We start from the raw sequence: 18,889 nt of genomic DNA, 5'->3' as shown, positions 1-18,889 counted from the left end.
CTTTCCCATTTTAGACCTTGAAATGAAAAGATGATCTCTCTCCACTCAAATAAGAAACCTTCCAAAAACCTGAGTGGGGATTAAAAACCATTCACTGTCCATGTTCTTTGTGTAAGCTAGAACTTTCTACATTTTCTTGTTTTATCACTGGGTGTTCTGTCTCTAGTGAAGCTGAGGCATGGTGATCCTGTCCTGGGAAAACCAAACGATGAGAGTGGAATTCGTGCTTCAAGGATTGTCTTCAATCAGACAGTTAAATATTTTCCTCTTTATGATAATTTTAGTTTTCTACATCTTAACTGTTTCTGGAAACATCCTCATTGTCCTTCTAGTTTTAGTCAGACATCATCTCCAAACCCTATGTACTTCTTCCTGGTGAACTTATCCTGTCTGGAGATCTGGTATACCTCTAACATCATCCCCAAAATGTTGCTGATTATCATAGCTGAACAGAAGACTATCTCTGTGGCTGGCTGCCTGGCACAGTTCTACTTCTTCGGATCCCTGGCTGCCACGGAGTGCCTCTTGCTCACTGTGATGTCCTGTGACCGCTACCTAGCCATCTACCAGCCTCTTCGCTACCGTGTCCTCATGACTGGCCCCCTTTGCATCAGGCTAGCTGCTGGCTCTTGGTTCTGCTGCTTCCTCCTTACAGCAGTCACCGTGGTCTTGCTATGTAGACTCACCTTCTGTGCACCCTATGAAATTAATCACTTCTTTTGTGACTTCACTCCTCTGGTTCATCTCTCCTGCATGGATACCTCAGTGACTGAGACCATTGCCTTTGCCACCTCTTCTGCAGTGACTCTGGTCCCATTTCTCCTCATTGTAGCCTCCTACTCCTGCGTCCTTTCTGCTATCCTAAGAATCCCATCTGGCACAGGCCAGAAAAAGGCCTTCTCCACCTGTTCTTCCCACCTCACTGTGGTCATGGTGTTTTATGGGACACTGATTGCCACATACCTTGTGCCCTCAGCCAACTCATCCCAACTCTTGCGCAAAGGGTCCTCTCTGCTCTACATCATCCTGACACCCATGTTTAACCCCATCATTTATAGCCTGAGAAACAGAGACATCCATGAAGCTCTGAAGAAGTGCTTGAGGAAGAAGTCAGGTGGTTGCCTTAGATAATACGAAAAGGAAAAAAGTTGTATTTGTCTAAATGTTGATGAACTGAGTTGAGTCATTTAAATTCTACACAAAATGCAATTGCCTAAATGAGGAGCTACCTAAAACAGATGACCAGATACCTCTACTGAGTTACGACAGCCCCAGGTAAACTGCTGTCCCAGGATACGATCTATGCAGGTCAGACTGTGCTCCATCATCTCCAGTAGACTTGGATTCTTATGTAGAAGCCCATATTCAAAATGAGCCAGTAAGTGTGTTCACTCGTTCATTAAAATATTCATCAAGGGTTTGTTAATGCTCAAGGCATTGTGTTGGACATAAGTGATAAAGTGATGGGCAAAAACAGAGGCAGTCCCTGCTTTCACTGAACTCACAGTCTATGGGGAGAAAAACATTAATCAAGTAACGAATATAAAACTACATATATGATATAAAACTGTACTTGTAATTCAAAATTGAAAATAAGATGACCAGTACACACCTATTAGAACGGCCAAAACCCAAAACACTGACAACACCAAATGCTGGTGAGGCTGTGGAGCAACAGGAACTTTCATTCACTGCTGGTGGGAATACAAAATGGTACACCAACTTTGGAGTATACTCTTACGGTTTCTCACAATACTGAATATACTTTTACAACAAAATTCAATAATCACCTTCATTGCTATTTACCCAAATTAGTTGAAAACGTATGTCCATACAAAAACCTGTACATGGATGTTCATAGCAGCTTTATTCATAATTGCCGACATTTGGAAGCAAACAAGATGTCCTTCAGTAAGTGAATGAATAAATAAACTGTGGTACATCCAGACAATAGAATACTATTTGGTGCTAAAAAGAAATGAACTATCAAGCTATGAAAAGACATGAAGCAACCTTAAATGCATATTACTAAGTAAAAAAAAACAATCGGAAAAGGCAAAATTATGGAAATACGTAAAAAGATTAGTAGTTGCCAAGAGGTAGGAGGGAGGGAGGAATAAGAGCACAAAGCGGAGCGCAGAGAAATTTTACAGCCGTGAAGCTACTCTATATGATAATACAGGGGTGGATACATGCCATTATACATTTGTCCAAACCTATTCAATGTACAACACGAAGCATGAACCCTAATGTAAATTACGGACTTTGCTGATGATGTGTCATTGTGGGTTCATTGATTATAAAAAATGTACCACTCAGATGTGAGATGTCAGTAGTGGGGAAGGCTGTGCATGTGTGAGGGTGAAGGATATGTGGAAACCATCTGTATTTTCTGCTCAGTTTTGCCGTGAACCTAAAACTGCTCTAAAAAATCAATTTAAAAAGAACATTATTATAGATGTTAATTGTATATTAATAATGTAAAACTTCAGTCTCTTTGGAGTAGATTTTGCCTAGGAAAAGCATTTTCTAGTCCTTTGTACTCTTGAAATTAGAAGTGGGAAAATGAAGATTTGGAGAAATAAGCTAGACAAAGGACCTATGACAATATCTCCAGTACTCCATCTCCTCCACTGCCACAGTGGTAGGCTCAGTTGGAAGTTAGGGATTTATATTTATTGAGTGCCACCTCTTCCTGCCAGGCTCTTGTCTGTACTTGGTCCTCTTCCTGTTGGCACATACTCTCAGCAGTTGGAACACAGGGTGTGGTGAGCTTGTGTTTGTTCTTGGCTCTATGCAATTCTAAAGAGCAGAATTGACTTCAGAGTAGAAAAGCTGAGGTCAGCATTGCACACAGATGCTACCTGCCTCTTTCTCTGGTTCCTACAAAGTATGTTCCCCAAGTGCTGGGAACAGGAGTCTTTCTTATCCAAACTTTTCTCTTTTTTTGAGTTAAGCAAAGAGATTATATTCACCATTCATGGAGGTTACTCAAAACTCTGGCTGGGAAACAGTTCATAAGTAGCTGAAGACATTCTCAGGCTTTGCTTATGAAAAGATAATTAATTGCCCTCTTCTTGTAAACTAGAAGAATATTGTTGAAATCATCTTAGAGTAGTTTCAGCAAAAGTAAAAGTTGTCAGCTTTCAATTATCTGCAGGTGGCTCATCTGCAGCACGTTTCAAAGCCAGATTAAATTTAAAGGAAGATGGATGGCTGGATAAGAAAGCAAGATCTGCATCAAGGGCAAGTTTGAATTCAAGGACTGCCACTTTCTAGCAGTGTGGCTTTGGTTAAGTTATCCAACATCACAAATCTTAGGATTTCCTATCTGTAAAGGAGAAAATGCCATGTCTATCTTTTTTTTTTTTTTTTTTTTTTTGAGACAGAGTCTTGCTCTGTCACCCAGGCTGGAGTGCAGTGGCGCGATCTCAGCTCACTTCAACTTCCACCTCCCAGGTTCAGACAATTCTCCTACCTCAGCCTCCTGAATAGCTGGGACTATAGGCATGCACCACCACACCTGGCTTTTTTTTTTTTTTTTTTTGTATTTTTAGTAGAGACAGGGTTTTACCATGTTGGTCAGGCTGGTCTCGAACTCCTGACCTCAAATGATCTGCCCACCTCGGTCTTTCAAAGTGCTGGGATTACAGGTATGAGCCACTGCGCCCTGCCTGTCATGTCTATCTCATACTGCTAAAAACATGTCCAGTTCACGGTCTGGCCCACAGGAAAAGCTCAGAAAATGAAAAGCTCTTGTAATTGTTCTAGGTTCCACCTTCTGCACCAAATCCTAGTCAAAACTATGCTCTACTAAGAATTATTTTTGATATTATAAAGTGATGAATGCTCAGATTTTTGTTTTTTTTTTTGAGACGGAATTTCACTCTGCTGCCTAGGCTGGAGTGCAATGGTGCAATCTCGGCTCACCACAACCTCTGCCTCTGGGGTTCAAGTGATTCTCCTGCCTCAGCCTCCTGAGTAGCTGGGATTACAGGCATGTGCCACTAAGCCCGGCTAATTTTTGTATTATTAGTAGAGATGGGGTTTCACCATGTTGGTCAGGCTGGTCTCGAACCCCCAACCTCAGGTGATCTGCCCACCTCAGCCTCCCAAAGTGCTGGAATTACAAACATGAGCCACCGTGCACGGCCAATGCTCAGAATTTTTAAGATGCAGACAGAATATATGGCTTACCTAGTCTATATATTATTTCACAGATAGAAAAGTGATCTCCTACTTTAGGTGGACTTTTCCTGGGTAATTATATAACAAAGGCTAGAATCCAGTGCTTCTGTTTCCAAATCTAGGCCTCTTCCCCAACAACACACCACCTACCAACTCAGTGGCTTCTCTCTCTGTCCAGAGGCACCTAAGAAACTTCCCTTTTGTAGTAGTGCTCCCCTTATCTGAGGTTTTGCTTTCCATGGTGTCAGTTGCCCTCAATAAACTATGCTCCAAAAATATTAAGTGGAAAATTCTGGAAATAAGAAATGTATAAGTTTTAACTTGCCTGTTCTCCTGAGTAGCATGTTAAAAATCTTTCACTGTCCCACTCTGTCCTGCACAGAAGTGAATCATCTCTTTATCCAGTGTATCCACACTGTATAGGCTACCTGCCCCATTAGTCACTCAGTAGCCCTCTTGAGTGTCACAGCAATTGTCCTAGTATCGCAGAGCTTGTGTTCAAGTAACCCTTATTTTGCTGAATAATGGCCCCTAAGTGCAAGAGTAGTGAGATTGGTATATTGTTATTATTGTTTTATGTTATTATTAGTTATTGCTGTGAATCTTACTGTGCCTAATTTATAAATTAAATTTTAGCAGGGGCGTGTATGTATAGGTAAAAAACATAGTGTATATAGGGTTTGGTGATATCTGTGGTTTCAGGCATCCACCAGGGGTCTTGAAATGTAGTACCCCCTGCAGATAAGAGGAGACTACTGCGTATGCCAGAATTGCCTCTAGGATCACTGTTAGGTTGCACTCGGCAGGGATTGAGTGCAGTGTATCACAGCACATGCCAGTGCCATTGACATCCCCTGCCAGCACTGAGCTCCATGTTGTACATTCTACAAAGTCACAGCCTTGAATTAGGTAACACGGCCTCGGATTTTTGTGGTGAGCAAACCCCTATCAGATGGGAGATATTCCCATTATTCTTTCTGCAAAAAAGCCACAACTCCCAGCCTTCTAAATAGGGAAGGGGAAATGTTGGGTATAGAACTGGCTTATTTTCACTGTGACATGACAATGAAGCACAAAGACTGGAGACTCTCCTTCCAGGTCACTGAGGGATGTAGGACTGGAGGAGCCACACCCCTGGTCTCACAACTGAAAATAAATTCCAACACTGGCAAGGAACCCAGAAGTGTGACCCCCTGGACCAGTGGTTTTTTATCCTGAGAGTTGGGCAAAGGTGCCTAAGAAGCCACCAAAGGAGGAAAGTGGCTGAGCAGTCTCTGAGCCCCACCCCTGTGCTCACTGAGCAATTCTGCTTTTATCTATCCTGTTTACTGCTATTCCGTTTAAAACTTCATTTGAATAAAGACTTTTGGTGCCATATATGCATGCCCACACACTTTCACACATATAGCTTTTTGGTAGGCCTTTTCTTTCTTTAGAGCTTACCTTATTTTTCTGCTAGAAAACATGCAAAACACAAGGGTCATGTTCGGCTTAATTTATATCCTGTGAGTTCAAAGACAGTTGGTGTGCCCTTGCTGAGAGGAGAAAAAGGAGAGAGTATCTGGAGAAGGCTACGGTTAATAGAGAATGACCAGCTTCTATAGATAATTTTGTACATCACCATTACAAGCACTATACCTTTTTAAGCCTTCTGAATCTCTGTAACTGACTTTTCTTCTACAAGTTGAGTCATAAAACAACACTTGCCGCCAGGCGCAGTGGCTCACGCCTGTAATCCCAGCACTTTGGGAGGCCGAGGTGGGTGGATCACGAGGTCAGGAGATGGAGACCATCCTGGCCAACATGGTGAAACCCCATCTCTACCAAAAATACAAAAATTAGCTGGGCGTGGTGGTGGGCGCCTGTAATCCCAGCTGCTCGGGAGGCTGAGCCAGGAGAATGGCTTGAATCCAGGAGGCAGAGGTTGCAGTGAGCCAAGATCGCGCCACTGCACTCCAGCTCGTTGACAGAGCAAGACTCTGTCTCAAAAAAAAAAAAAAATACTTGCCAATACCTTCTCCAAATTTATGAACGATGCCCATCCCTGTGTGGCATAGGATACCAGTTAGCCTGGCTACACCCTGACATATTTGTTCTTTGAAGCTCAGGTGTGAGATGGCCTTCAAAAAGTGTGTCTTGTCATCCACAGACAGTCAAATTACTTCTGAGGACAAGAAAAGGGAGTAATGCTACATGATGATCTATAAGTTACTGATTCTTGGCTCATAGCTGGCAGTCCTTTGGTGATAAATGGGAGAGGATACTGATGTACAGTCAAGGTTGGATTGGGGAACTACATGGGAGATATCACAGCCACTGCAGTCATCACAGGACGTAGCAGTGTTTCCTGAGAGACTTCTCACTCTTCCCTCTCTGAGTTGGGACAAGAAAATCCATTCAGTCTGGGCTACGGTGTCATCCAGTCTGGGTGGTTTCTCACTATCCACATCCATCTGAGCTCAAAGAAGATGAAACCTAAACAAGAGAAAGTCACAGCCTTCATGCTGAAATCAAGAGTCTGCAGCACAAGAGACCACTTTTTTTTTTTTTTTTTGTACTTTAAGTTACAGGGTACATGTGCACAACGTGCAGGTTTGTTACATATGTATACGTGTGCCATGTTGGTGTGCTGCACCCATTAACTCGTCATTTAACATTAGGTATATCTCCTAATGCTATCCCTCCCCCCTGCCCCCACCCCACGACAGGCCCCCGTGCGTTATGTTCCCCATCCTGTGTCCAAGTGTTCTCACTGTTCGATTCCCACCTATGAGTGAGAACATGTGGTGTTTGGTTTTCTGTCCTTGAGATAGTTTGCTCAGAATGATGGTTAAGGAGACCACTTCTTGTACATCCTCCTGGGACCTACCTGTTCCTCAACCGCTGAGTGAGTCAAGTTTGTGATGGTTCCTATGTAGCTGACAGACCTGGGCCAGTCTCTTAACTGCTTTGGGGCTCAGACTCCAAATCTGAAAAACCAGGAATATTGGCTAGGTGTTTTCTAAGGAACATACTAAGAATAATAACTAATATTTATATTGTATTTTAAACTTTATAAAACTTTTCCACACAGTTACTCACTTGCTCCTCATTTAGTTGTAAAGTAGAAACCATCTCCATGGCACAGATGAAAAAACTAAGACTCAAAGATGCTAAACAACTTTCACAAAGTGTCTCTGCGAATGCCTTCAGGTTTCCAACATTCCATTATTTATTTCCATTACATCACACTCTTAGCTCTAAGATTTCATAATTCAGTGTTTTTCTTCTGGATATATATATATATATACACATATATCTCCATCCAAAGTACAGCAACTTCAAAGACTGAAGGAACATCAGCCCACACAGATGAGAAAGAACCAGCTCAAGAACTCTGGCAACTCAGAGAGCCAGAATGCCTTCTTACCTTCAAACAACCACACTAGTTTCCCAGCAATGGCTCTTAACCAGACTAAAATGGATGAAATGACAGAAAGAAATAGAATTCATATATATATATATATATACACACAGTTATATATATATATATATACACACAGTTATATATGTTTATATATAATTATAGCTATATAAAAATATATATATTTAATTACAGTTACAATAATCAACCATAATACTGCCTTATCTTTGGGGCTTAATCCAATGTGATACAGATTGGAAAGCTTGCATCCATGGTAGCTGCATGCTGGTACCACTGTCCCAGATGGCATACTGCCAAATAGTTTGGTACTTTTTATGTAATCTGTGACATATTATGCATAACTTGAATTAGGCACTAGTAATGATATGGGCTCTTGATAATACATACCCAATTTCTGAAATCCAGATTTTAATTCATATTTAATACGATTTTTTTAAACTTTTATTTTAGGTTTGGGGGTATATGTGGAGTTTTGTTACATAGATAAACACATGTCATGGGGGTTTGTTGTACATATCATTTCATCACCCAGGTATTAAGCCCAATACCCAATAGTTATCTTTTCTGCTTCTCTGCCTCCTCCCAGACTCCACCCTCCAGTAGACCCAGGGGCTATTGTTTCCTTCTTTGTGTTCATAAGCTCTTATCATTTAGCTCCCACTTACAAGTGAGAACATGCAGTATTTTGTTTTCTGTTCCTACATGAATTTGTCTAGGATAAAAGCCTCCAGCTCCATCCATGTTCCCACAAAATACATAATCTTATTCTTTTTTATGGCTGCATAGTATTCCATGGTATGTGTGTAACACATTTTCTTTATCCAATCTGTCATTGATGGGCATTTATGTTGATTCCATGTCATTGCTCTTATGAATAGTGCTGTAATGAACATTTGCATGCATATGTCTTTATGGTGGAATGATTTATATTCCTCTGGGTATATAGCCAGTAATGGGATTGCTGGGTTGAATGGCAGTTCTGGTTTCAGCTCTTTGAGGAATTGCCATACTGCTTTCCACAATGGTTAAACTAATAATTTACTCTCCCACCAACAGTGTATAAGCATACCTTTTTCTCTGCAGCCTTATTGGCATCTATTGTTTTTTGACTTCTTAGTAATAGCCATTCTGACTGGTGTGAGATATTATCTCATTGTGGTTTTGATTTGCATTTCTCTAACGATCGATGATATTGAGATTTTTTTCATGTGCCTGTTGGGCACATGTATGTCTTCTTTAGAGAGGTGTTTGTTCATGTCCTTTGCCCACTTTTTTATTGGGTTGTTTTTCTCTTGTAAATTTGTTTAAGTTCCTTATAGATTCTGGATATTAGACCTTTGTCAGATGCACAGTTTGCAGATATTTTTTCCCATTTTGTAGGTTGTCTGTTTACTCTGTTGACTGTTTCTTTTGCTGTGCAGAAGTTCTTAAGTTTAGCTCTTAATCAGGTCCCAATTGTCAATTTTTGCCTTTGTTGTGATTGCTTTTGGTGCCTTTGTCATGAAATCTTGCCCATTCCCATGTCCAGGATGGTATTTTCCAGGTTATCTCCCATGGTTTTATAAAGTTTTATGTTTTAGATTTAAATATTTCATCCATCTTGAGTTGATTTTTGTATATGGTGTAAGGAACGGGTCCAGTTTCAATCTTCTGCATATGGATAGCCAGTTAGCCCACTACCATTTATTGAATATGGGGTCTTTCCCCATAGCTTGTTTATGTCAGCTTTGTTGAAGATCAGATGGTCATAGATGTGCAGCCTTATTTCTGGGCTCTCTATTCTGTTCCATTGGTCTATGTGTCTGTTTCTGTACCAGTTCCATGCTGTTTTGGTTACTATAGCCTTATAGCATAGTTTGAAGGTGAGCAACGTAATGCCTCCAGTTTTGTTCTTTTTGCTTAGGATTGTCTTGGCTATTTGGGCTCTTTTTTTTTTGTTCTATATGAATTTTAAAATAGATTTTTCTAGTTTTATGAAGAATGACATTAATAATTTGATAGGAATAGCACTGAATCTATAAATTGCTTTGGGCAGTATAGCCATTTTAATGATATTAATTCTTCCTATTTATGAGCATGGGATGTTTTTCCATTTGTTTGTGTCTTCTCTGATTTCTTTGAGCAGTGTTTTGTAATTCTCATTGTAGAGATCTTTCACCTTCCTGGGTAGTTATAGTCTAGATTACTAGACATCTTATTCATTTTGTGGTGATTGTGAATGGAATTTCCTTTTGGTTTCGCTGTTGTTGGTGTATAAGAATGCTAGTGATTTTTGTATTGTACAACTTTGCTGCAGTTGTTTATCAGCTGGAGGAGCTTTTGGGCTAAGACCATGGGGTTTTCTAGATATAGAATCATGTAATCTGCAGAGATGGTTTGACTTCCTTTCTTCTTATTTGGATGCCATTTATTTATTTCTCTTGCCAGATTGCTTTGGCTAGGACTTCCAATACTATGTTGAATAAGAGTGGTGAAAGAGGGCATCTTTGTCTCGTGCTGGTTTTCAAGGGGAATACTTCCAGCATTTGCCCATTCAATATAATGTTTCTGGAGTTTTGAAAAACCATTTGTTGTCCCACAGCCAATGAATGGTTTTTTGAAACTCCAGAAATATCCAGATTATATGAAGGCAAATATTAGAATTTTTAAACACCTATGCTTATTTCTAAGTAATAATAGAAATGAAATTATATGATACATTTTCTTATTAAAGATGATATTCTGGCACTGAGCTTAGTTGCTGTCTCCACTGCTCCATCTTCTCTGTTCCAGGAGTCCCTGAGTGATTCTACTGCAGCCTCTGTCTGTCATCCTGTGACCTGCAGGTACTGGGAGGAGATCCATAGAAAAGTCTCCAGAACATATGGAGGCTGGGAAATGTACTGGTTGATTCCACCGTGTTGTCATGGCTGCTGGCATACATGAGTGAACATAGATCCTGATAAAACACTTTGGCTAGAACCACCCATTGGAGTGTTGTGGCCAGTAGACTAGGAACACTTTGGCCCCACCAGCATAGCAGGTTCCTAATTTCCAGAGACTGCAGAACAAAGCTAGAGGCTGAGTACCAGCCCCCCAGAGTTAGAGCATGCAGATCAGAAGTGCTGAGCTGAGCCTTTGCCCTGTAAAACTTTCCAGATATAAATTCAGTCGACTGAACCCACCTCATGTTGCAATCAAACCACCAAGGGCATCAGAGAAGATAAAACCCCCCCCCAAAAAAAATCCAAAGTACAGCATCTTCAAAGACTGAGGGATCATCAGCCCACACAAGTGAGAAAAAAACCAATGCAAGAACTCCAGCAATTCAAAAAGCCAGAATGTCTTCTTACCTCCAAATGACCATACTAGTTCCCCAGAAATGGCTTTTAACCAGGGTGAAATGGCTGAAATGACAGGAAGAGGATTCAGAATATGGATAGGAACAAAGGTCATTGACAGGAGAAAGTCTAAACTCAATCCAAGGAATCTAAGTAATACAATACAATGATATAAAAGATGAAAGATGAAATAGCTATTTTAAGAAAGAACCAAATTGATCTGATAAAGCTGAAAAATTCATTTCAAGGATCTCATAATAAAATACAAGTATTAACAGCAAAACCAACCAAGCTGAGGAACAATCTCAGAGCTTGAAGACTAGTTCTCAAAACTAACTCGGTCAGACAAAAATAAAGAAAAAACAATAAGGAAGAATGAACAAAACCTCTGAGAAATATGGGTTTATGTGAAGAGATCAATCTATGACTCATTGGCATCCCTGAAAGGAGGCAGAGAAGACAAGCAAGTTGAAAAACATATTTGAGGACACCATCCATTAAAGTTTCCCCAACCTTGCTAGAGAGACGAACATTTAAATTCAGGAAATGCAGAGAACTCTTCTGGGATACTATACAAGATGATCATCCTCAAGTCACATAGTAATCAGATTCTCAGAGGATGAAATGAAAGAAAAAATGTTAAAGGCAGCTAAAGAGAAGGGAGGAGACACCTACAAAGGGAACCCCATCAGCCTAATAGCAGACCTTTCAGCAGAAACCCTATAAGCCATAAGACATTGGGGGCTATATTTAGCATCTGTAAAGAAAAGAAACTTCAACCAATAATTTCATATCCAGCTAAACTAAGCTTCATGAGCAAAGAAGAAATAAGATCATTGTCAGAGAAGCAAATGCTAAGGCAATTCATTACCACCAGTCCTGCCTTACGAGGGGCCCTTAAAGGAGTGCTAAATATGGAAACGAAAGACTGTTACCAGCCCAACACAAAAACACATTTAAGCACAGAGACCACTGACACTATAAAGCAACCACACAAACAAGTCTGTATAACCAGCTAACAACATGACAACAGGATCAAATCTTCACATATCAATATTAACCTTGAATGTAAACAGACAAAATGCCTCAATTAAAAGGCACAGAGTAGCAAGCTGGATAAAGAAGCAAGATCCAACTGTGTGTAGTCTTCAAGAGGACCATCTGACATGCAATGACACCCATAGACTCAAAGTAAATAAGTGGAGAAAAATCTATCAAGCAAACAGAAAACAGAAAAAAGTAGGAGTTACTAGTCTAATTTCAGACAAAACAGACTATAAACCAACAAAGATCAAAAACAACAAAGAAGAGCATTACATAATGGTAAAGGGTTCAATTAAACAAGAAGACATAGCTATCATAAATATATATGCACCCAACACAGGAGCACCCAGATTCATATAGCAAGTTCTTAGAGACCTGCAAAGAGACTTAGATAACCACACAATATTAGTGGGAAACTTCAACACCCCACTGACAGATCATTGAGATAGAAAACTAACAAAGATATTTGGGACCTGAACCTGACACTTGACCAAATGGGCCTAAACAACATCTACAGAACTCTCCACACAAAACCAAAAGAATATACATTTGTCTCATCTGCACATGGCACATACTCTGAAATTAACCACACAGTTGGCCATAAAACAACCCTCAGCAAATTTAAAAAAGACCCAAATCATGCCAAACACACACTCGGGCCACAGTGCAATAAAAATTGAAATCAGTATGAAGAAAATCATTAAAAATCAGACAACTACATGGAAATTAAACAACCTGCCCCCGAATGACTTTTGGGTAAATTATGAAATTAAAGCATAAGTCAAGTAATACTTTGAAACTAATGAGAACAAAGATACACTATACTAGAATCTCTAGGAAACAGCTAAAGCAGTATTAAGAGAAAAGCTTATAGCACTAAATGTCCACATCAAAAGGTAGAAAGATCACAATTAACAACCTAACATCATACCTGAAGGAATTAGAAAAACAAGAGTGAAGTAACCCCAAAGCTAGCAGAAGACAAGGAATAACCAAAATCAGATTTGAACTGAAGGAAATTAAGATGCAAAAAACCATACAAAAGATCAACAAATCAAAGGGCTGGTTATTTGAAAGGATAAATAAGATTGACAGACTGCTAGCTAGACTGATAAATAAAAAAAGAGAGAAGTTCCAAATAAACACAATCAGAAATGACAAAAGGGACATTACCAATGACTCCACAGAAATACACAAACTCTCTGGGACTACTATAAACACTTCTATGCACACAAACTAGAAAACCTAGAAGAAATGGATAAATTCTTGGAAACATACAACTTGCTATGTTTGAACCAGGAGGCAGTTGCATGCCTGAACAGACCAATAACAGTTTCCAAAATTAAATCAGTAATAAAAATCCTACCAACCAGAAAAAGCACAAGACCAGATGAATTTACGGCCAAATTCTACCAGATTTATAAAGAAGAGCTGCTACCATTCCTACTGAACCATTCCAAAAAATTCAGGAGGAGGGTCTCCACTCTAACTACTTGTATGAGACCAGCATCATCCTAATACTGAAACCTGGCAGAAAAAAAAAAAAAAAAAATTTCAAGCCAATACCCCTAATTAACATAGACACAAAAATCTCCTACAAAATGCTAGCAAATTGAATGCAGCAGAACATCAAAGAGCTAATCCACCACGATTAAATAGGCTTTAACCCTTGGATGGAAAGTTGGTTCAACATACACAAATCAATAAATGTAATTCACCGCATAAACAGAACTGAAAACAAAAACCACATGATTACCTCAATAGATGCAGAGAAGGCTTTTGATAAAATTCAACATCCCTTCATGTTACAAACCCTCAACAAGCTAGGTATTGAAGGGACGTACCTCAAAATAATAAGAGCCATCTATGACAAACCCACAGCCAACATCATACCGAACGGGCAAAAGCTGGAAGCATTCCCCTTGTGAACTGCAAGAAGACAAGGAGGCCCACTCTCACCACTCCTATTCAAATAGTACTGGAAGTCCTAGCCAGAGCAATTAGGCAAGAGAAATAAATAAAACCCATCCAAATAGGAAGAGAGGAAGTCAAACTATCCTTGTTTGCCAACAATATGATTCTATATCTAGAAAACCCCATAGTCTCTGCTCAAAATCTCCTAGATCTGATAAACAACTTCAGCAAAGTGTCAACATATATAAAACCAACGTACAAAAGTCACTATCATTTATATACATCAACAGCTTCCAAGCTGAGAACCAAATCAAGAATGCAACCCTATTCACAAACACCACAAAATGAATAAAATACCTAGGAATACAGTTCACCAGGGAGGTGAAAGATCTGTACAATAAGAATTACAAAACATTGCTCAAAGAAATTAGAGGTGACAGAAACAAATGGGAAACATTCCATGCTCATAAATTGGAAGAGTCAATATTGTTAAAATGACCATACTGCCCAAAGCAATTTGCAGATACTATGCTAATCCTATCAAACTACCAACACTGTTCTTCACAGGACTAGAAAAAAACTATTTTAAAATTCATATGGAGCTAAAAACAAATAGCCAAGATAATCCTAAGCAAAAAGAACAAAGCTGGAAGCATCATGTTACCTGACTTTGAACTATACTACAAGGCTATCATAACCAAAACAGCATGGTACTGATACAAAAACAGATGCATAGACCAATGGAACAGAATAGAGAGCCCAGAAATAATGCTGCACACCTACAACCATCTGATCTTCAACAAAGCTGACAAAAACAAGCAATATGGAAAGGACTCCATACTCAATAAATGGTACTGGGCTAACTGGCTATCCATATGCAGAAGATTGAAACTGGACCCCTTCCTTATACCATATACAAAAATCAACTCAAGATGGATTAAATTTTAAATCTGAAACCTAAAACTTTAAAAACCCTGGGAAATAACCTAGGAAATACCATTCTGGACAAAGGCCCTGGTAAAGACTTCATGATGAAGATGCCAAAAGCAATTGTGACAAAAACAAGAATTGATAAATAAGGCCTAATTAAACCAAAGAGCTTCTGAACAGAAAGGGAAACTATCAACAGAGTAAATAGACAGCCTGGAGCATGGGAGGAAATATCTGCAAACTATGTATCTGACAAAGGTCTAATATCCAAATCTATAAGAAAGTTAAACTAATTGACAAGCAAAAACCAAACAACTCCATTAAAAAGTGAGCAAAGGACATGAATAGACATTCGTCAAAAGAAGTCACACATGTAGCCAACAGGCATATGAAAAAATACTCAGCATCACTAATTATTAGAGAAATGCAAATCAAAACAACAATGAGATACCATCTCACACCAGTCAAAATGCCTATTATTAAAAAGCCAAAAAATAACAGGTGTTGGCGAGGTTTCAGAGTAAAGAGAATGCTTATACACTGTTGGTGGGAATGTAAATTAGATTAGCCAGTGTGGAAAACAGTTTGGAAATTTCTCAAAGAACATAAAACAGAACTGCCTTTTGACCCAGCAATCCCATTACTGGGTACATATCTAAAGGAATATAAATTGTTCTATCATAAAGACACACGCATGTGTATGTTCAGCATAGCACTCTTTACAATAACAAAGACACGGAATCAATCTAAATGCCCATCAATGACAGACTGGATAAAGAAAATGTGGTACATATACACCATGGAATACTATGCAGTCATAAGAAAGAATGAGATGATGTTCTTTGCAGCAACATGGATGCAGGTAGAAGGCCTTATCCTAAGCAATTTAATGCAGGAAGAGAAAACCAAATATCGCATATTCTCACTTATAAGTGGGAACTCAACACTGAGTACACATGGACACAAAGAAGGGAAAAACAGACACTAGGGCCTACTTGACGGTGGAGTGGGGAAGGAGGGAGAGGATAAAAAAACTACCTATTGGTCGCTACACTTACTCCCTGGGTGATGAAATAATCTGTACACCAAAACCCAGTCACACGCAATTTACCTATATAATAAGCCTGCACATGTACGTTTGAACCTAAAATGAAAGTTAAGAATGATGTTCTATAGCATTTTCTTCAAAACTTTACTCTTAGAGCCCATAAGCAAAATCCAATGTACTACTAGTTAACTTTAATCTCCCATTTGAAGTTTCCAATCTTATAATTCTCATAAAATCTATGCCTCCTAAACTCTAATATCCTTATATACTTAAATAACTCTGAAATAAACTTGGAAGTTCTATCTGTATTCTCATATTTCAACAGTGATTATCTTCCAATAATAAAACAGAACTACTCACTTAGAAGGCTTTTGAAAAAGGCCTAAATGGGGACTAAATTCAAAATGTCTATGTGAGTATTTGTCTATTCAGAATGTATTTTGGCAAGTACGACTGCACAATAGTAGAGTACTCATAATTTGTATTCCCACTATTCATCTGGCCAAGTTCAAGTTTCCTAAACTCTCAGGTTCTATTATCATCTATGATGGTGATCAATATACCCTGTATTGAGAAGACCAAGCCATGAGTCTGAGCTTCTGCTAAATGCCTTTTCTGATTTAGTTTTTTCAAAGTTTTTGAGCATTCTTTTGGGTTATTCAATAACATGGGGTTCCCTGACATTGTCTTATTCTCTATTTGTTTTTGTTCTTTTCCCTCCAAATGAATTCTAAATATCTGATGGTCAGAAACAGAATTAATTCTCAATAAAATTTGATAGGTATGGGTATAAGTGGGCACGTTTTTCTCTACCAAACCCCTAAACCCAGGAAACAGCCACCTCTAGTTGTCCAGCACTTGGAACAACTCTTCCCAGTGAAATGATGGAAAGAGGCACATTCAAGGAAAAATGTTCTGCATTAAAATGGTCACCTATTTTGCTGTGAACAATTTGTCTTGAGATAGTCTTCCTGATATTCCTAAGATTCCCCCTTATTTATCACTTCTCTCTCTGCAGATGTTCAGTCTACCTATCTCTTTCTTCCCCTTACTCTCTCTGCCTGTCCCAAATTTCTGGTTCCCCTAACTTTCAGGCCTCACATTACCTGAAACTATTCAAATGTTTATAGAACACCTCTTATGTGCCAGACCCAATACCAGGCACTAAAAATACAGTCATGAGCAAGATCACCCAACATACACAGAGTAACACAGAACCTACAGAGCTTTCAGTCTAATGGGGAAAACAATGAAAAACAAGGAATGACAGAGGGTGGAGGAATGCCTGTGGGCAATGGGAGCAGAGAGCAGGAGTAACTGTTCCTGCCTGGAGGGCTTTCTAGTGCTATGATGGGGGATGAGTAAGGAATTAAGTGAACAGGTGAGAGGATATTCTAGAGAGAGCTCGTGAGACAGAACTAGATTGATTTGTTTAAGCAACTAAAAGGAATTCCACATCCAGTGTTACCCAGTGTGAGGAGATCTTGGGGGTGGGGCGGGGGAAGAAATAGCCAGCTGAGAGTTTTAAGCTGGAGAGTCATGTGATTAAATTTGCGTTTTAGAAGGCTCTCCTCCCTTCTTCCTGAGGACAGACTGAAGAAACATCCAAGCTGGTCTTGAAGGAGACTGGGATCCTGTAACACAGGTAAGAGATAAGGACTAATGTAATTTCTATGGGGTTGGAGAGAGGTGGTCTGGTTTGAGAAATATTTAGGCAAAAGCATAACTGACAGGACTTGGTGGCTGATAATAGGTGGTGGTGTGGGAGAGAGAGTAGCTTAAGAGGACATCTGGTATCTCATGAATGTGACTGAAAGGCCAGTCAGGCCTTTCCTAGATGGTGGACATGGTGAGAGGAGTAGGCTGGAGTGTGGGGATGCCAAGTTAATCAAACTGAATTTGGATATTGGATTTCAGGTGCCTGGGAGAGAGTGGAGCTCAAATGAGAGATCAGGGCATCTATATAGATTTGTGAATCTTTGGAACAGACAGATAGTAATTAGAGCCATCAGAATGCGTGAGGCAACTAGGAAAATATGAGTTCAGCTAGAAGCCTCTCCTCAGCCCCACCACTTCAGGGACCTGTAAGCATGGCAGCAGCCCTGAGTGAGGGGCAGTGATTCCAGCCGAGGTGCAGAGAGTTTTTAATAGCATTCCCTAAAGTGTAGTTACACTGAAAAATTGTTCCCCAAGAGAAACTACACACACACACACACACACACCACACACAGTTCCACGCTCAGATAAGTTTCGAGAAATCTGTATATTATTTCCCCTGCTTACAGAATATTAAGGACTGACAAGTTCTGCAGTAAAGACCTTTTTACCTTCATTTAATTCAGTTTTCCCCACAGGACAGCCCTGGCTGGAGATTACTCTGGATCTGAATGTCTCAGGGTGAAGGAAGCGGGAGACAGCTAGCTTTCCCAGAGGCATGCCTCCAAGTCAGCACCACAGAGTGTCATCTATCTGTTCATTTATAAGATGAAAACACTGGGGCCCAGTGATTGCTTCCAAGTTTCATAGTTAGCTAGTGATACATTTGGGTTGTCACATACTCCTTTGACCCAATCTAAGAAAATTCCAGTGATGCAGCATAGTGAAACTAGAAACACATTTTTCAAAATATATTGATCACAGTGTTTCTCAAAAGGCATTCTCTGTTACCTTGAATTTTAATCCTAGCTCTGACATGTCTTAGTTGTATGAGCTTGGGCAAATTTTCTAACCTCTTTGAGCGCCTGTTTTCTTGTATATAAATAAGGATGTAACAGTAACTAGTAAGATTTTTATTAGGTGTTACCATTAATAAACTGAGGCTGACAGGTTGAGACTTGCTCAAGATCTCACAGCTAAAAGAGATAAAGCTGGAACTGAAACTCAGATCTTTGGCTCCAAATGTGGTGTTTCCTGTACTAACCAAATCATTTCTACTAGTGCCCCTGGGATTATGCCTTGGGGACTCACCTTAAGACAGTCTTGCTCTTGAGACAGAGAAGTCTGCAAATGGTGTCCAATTCA

At 39.6% G+C, this 18,889-nt stretch overlaps 2 protein-coding genes across 3 annotated transcripts in view; one reads left to right on the top strand and one right to left on the bottom strand.

Moving 5' to 3' along the window:
- LRIF1 (ligand dependent nuclear receptor interacting factor 1) overlaps nt 1-18,889 on the bottom strand; it is a 118,859-nt gene that overhangs the window by 8,710 nt on the left and 91,260 nt on the right. The window contains exons 5-6 of one of the 2 annotated variants that reach the window (XR_008494079.1): nt 7,058-7,157; nt 6,203-6,663 (exon numbers count right to left, since the gene is read on the bottom strand). The gene's annotated coding sequence lies outside the window, so the exon portion shown is untranslated. Of the gene's footprint in view, nt 1-6,202; nt 6,664-7,057; nt 7,158-18,889 lie in introns of those variants that run through there. The other variant, XR_008494070.1, reaches the window with a different exon arrangement.
- Nucleotides 179-1,131, top strand: LOC129013860 (olfactory receptor 6N2-like). Its single transcript, XM_054450602.1, is given in 2 exon segments — nt 179-350; nt 353-1,131. Coding segments are annotated over 2 exon segments (951 nt in total).

This window comes from Pongo pygmaeus, chromosome 1 (genome assembly GCF_028885625.2).
Source record: "Pongo pygmaeus isolate AG05252 chromosome 1, NHGRI_mPonPyg2-v2.0_pri, whole genome shotgun sequence".
Classification (NCBI taxonomy): Eukaryota; Metazoa; Chordata; class Mammalia; order Primates; family Hominidae; genus Pongo; species Pongo pygmaeus.
The sequence above is the reverse complement of the archived record's forward strand: the minus strand, read 5'-3'. Positions and strand labels throughout refer to the sequence as shown.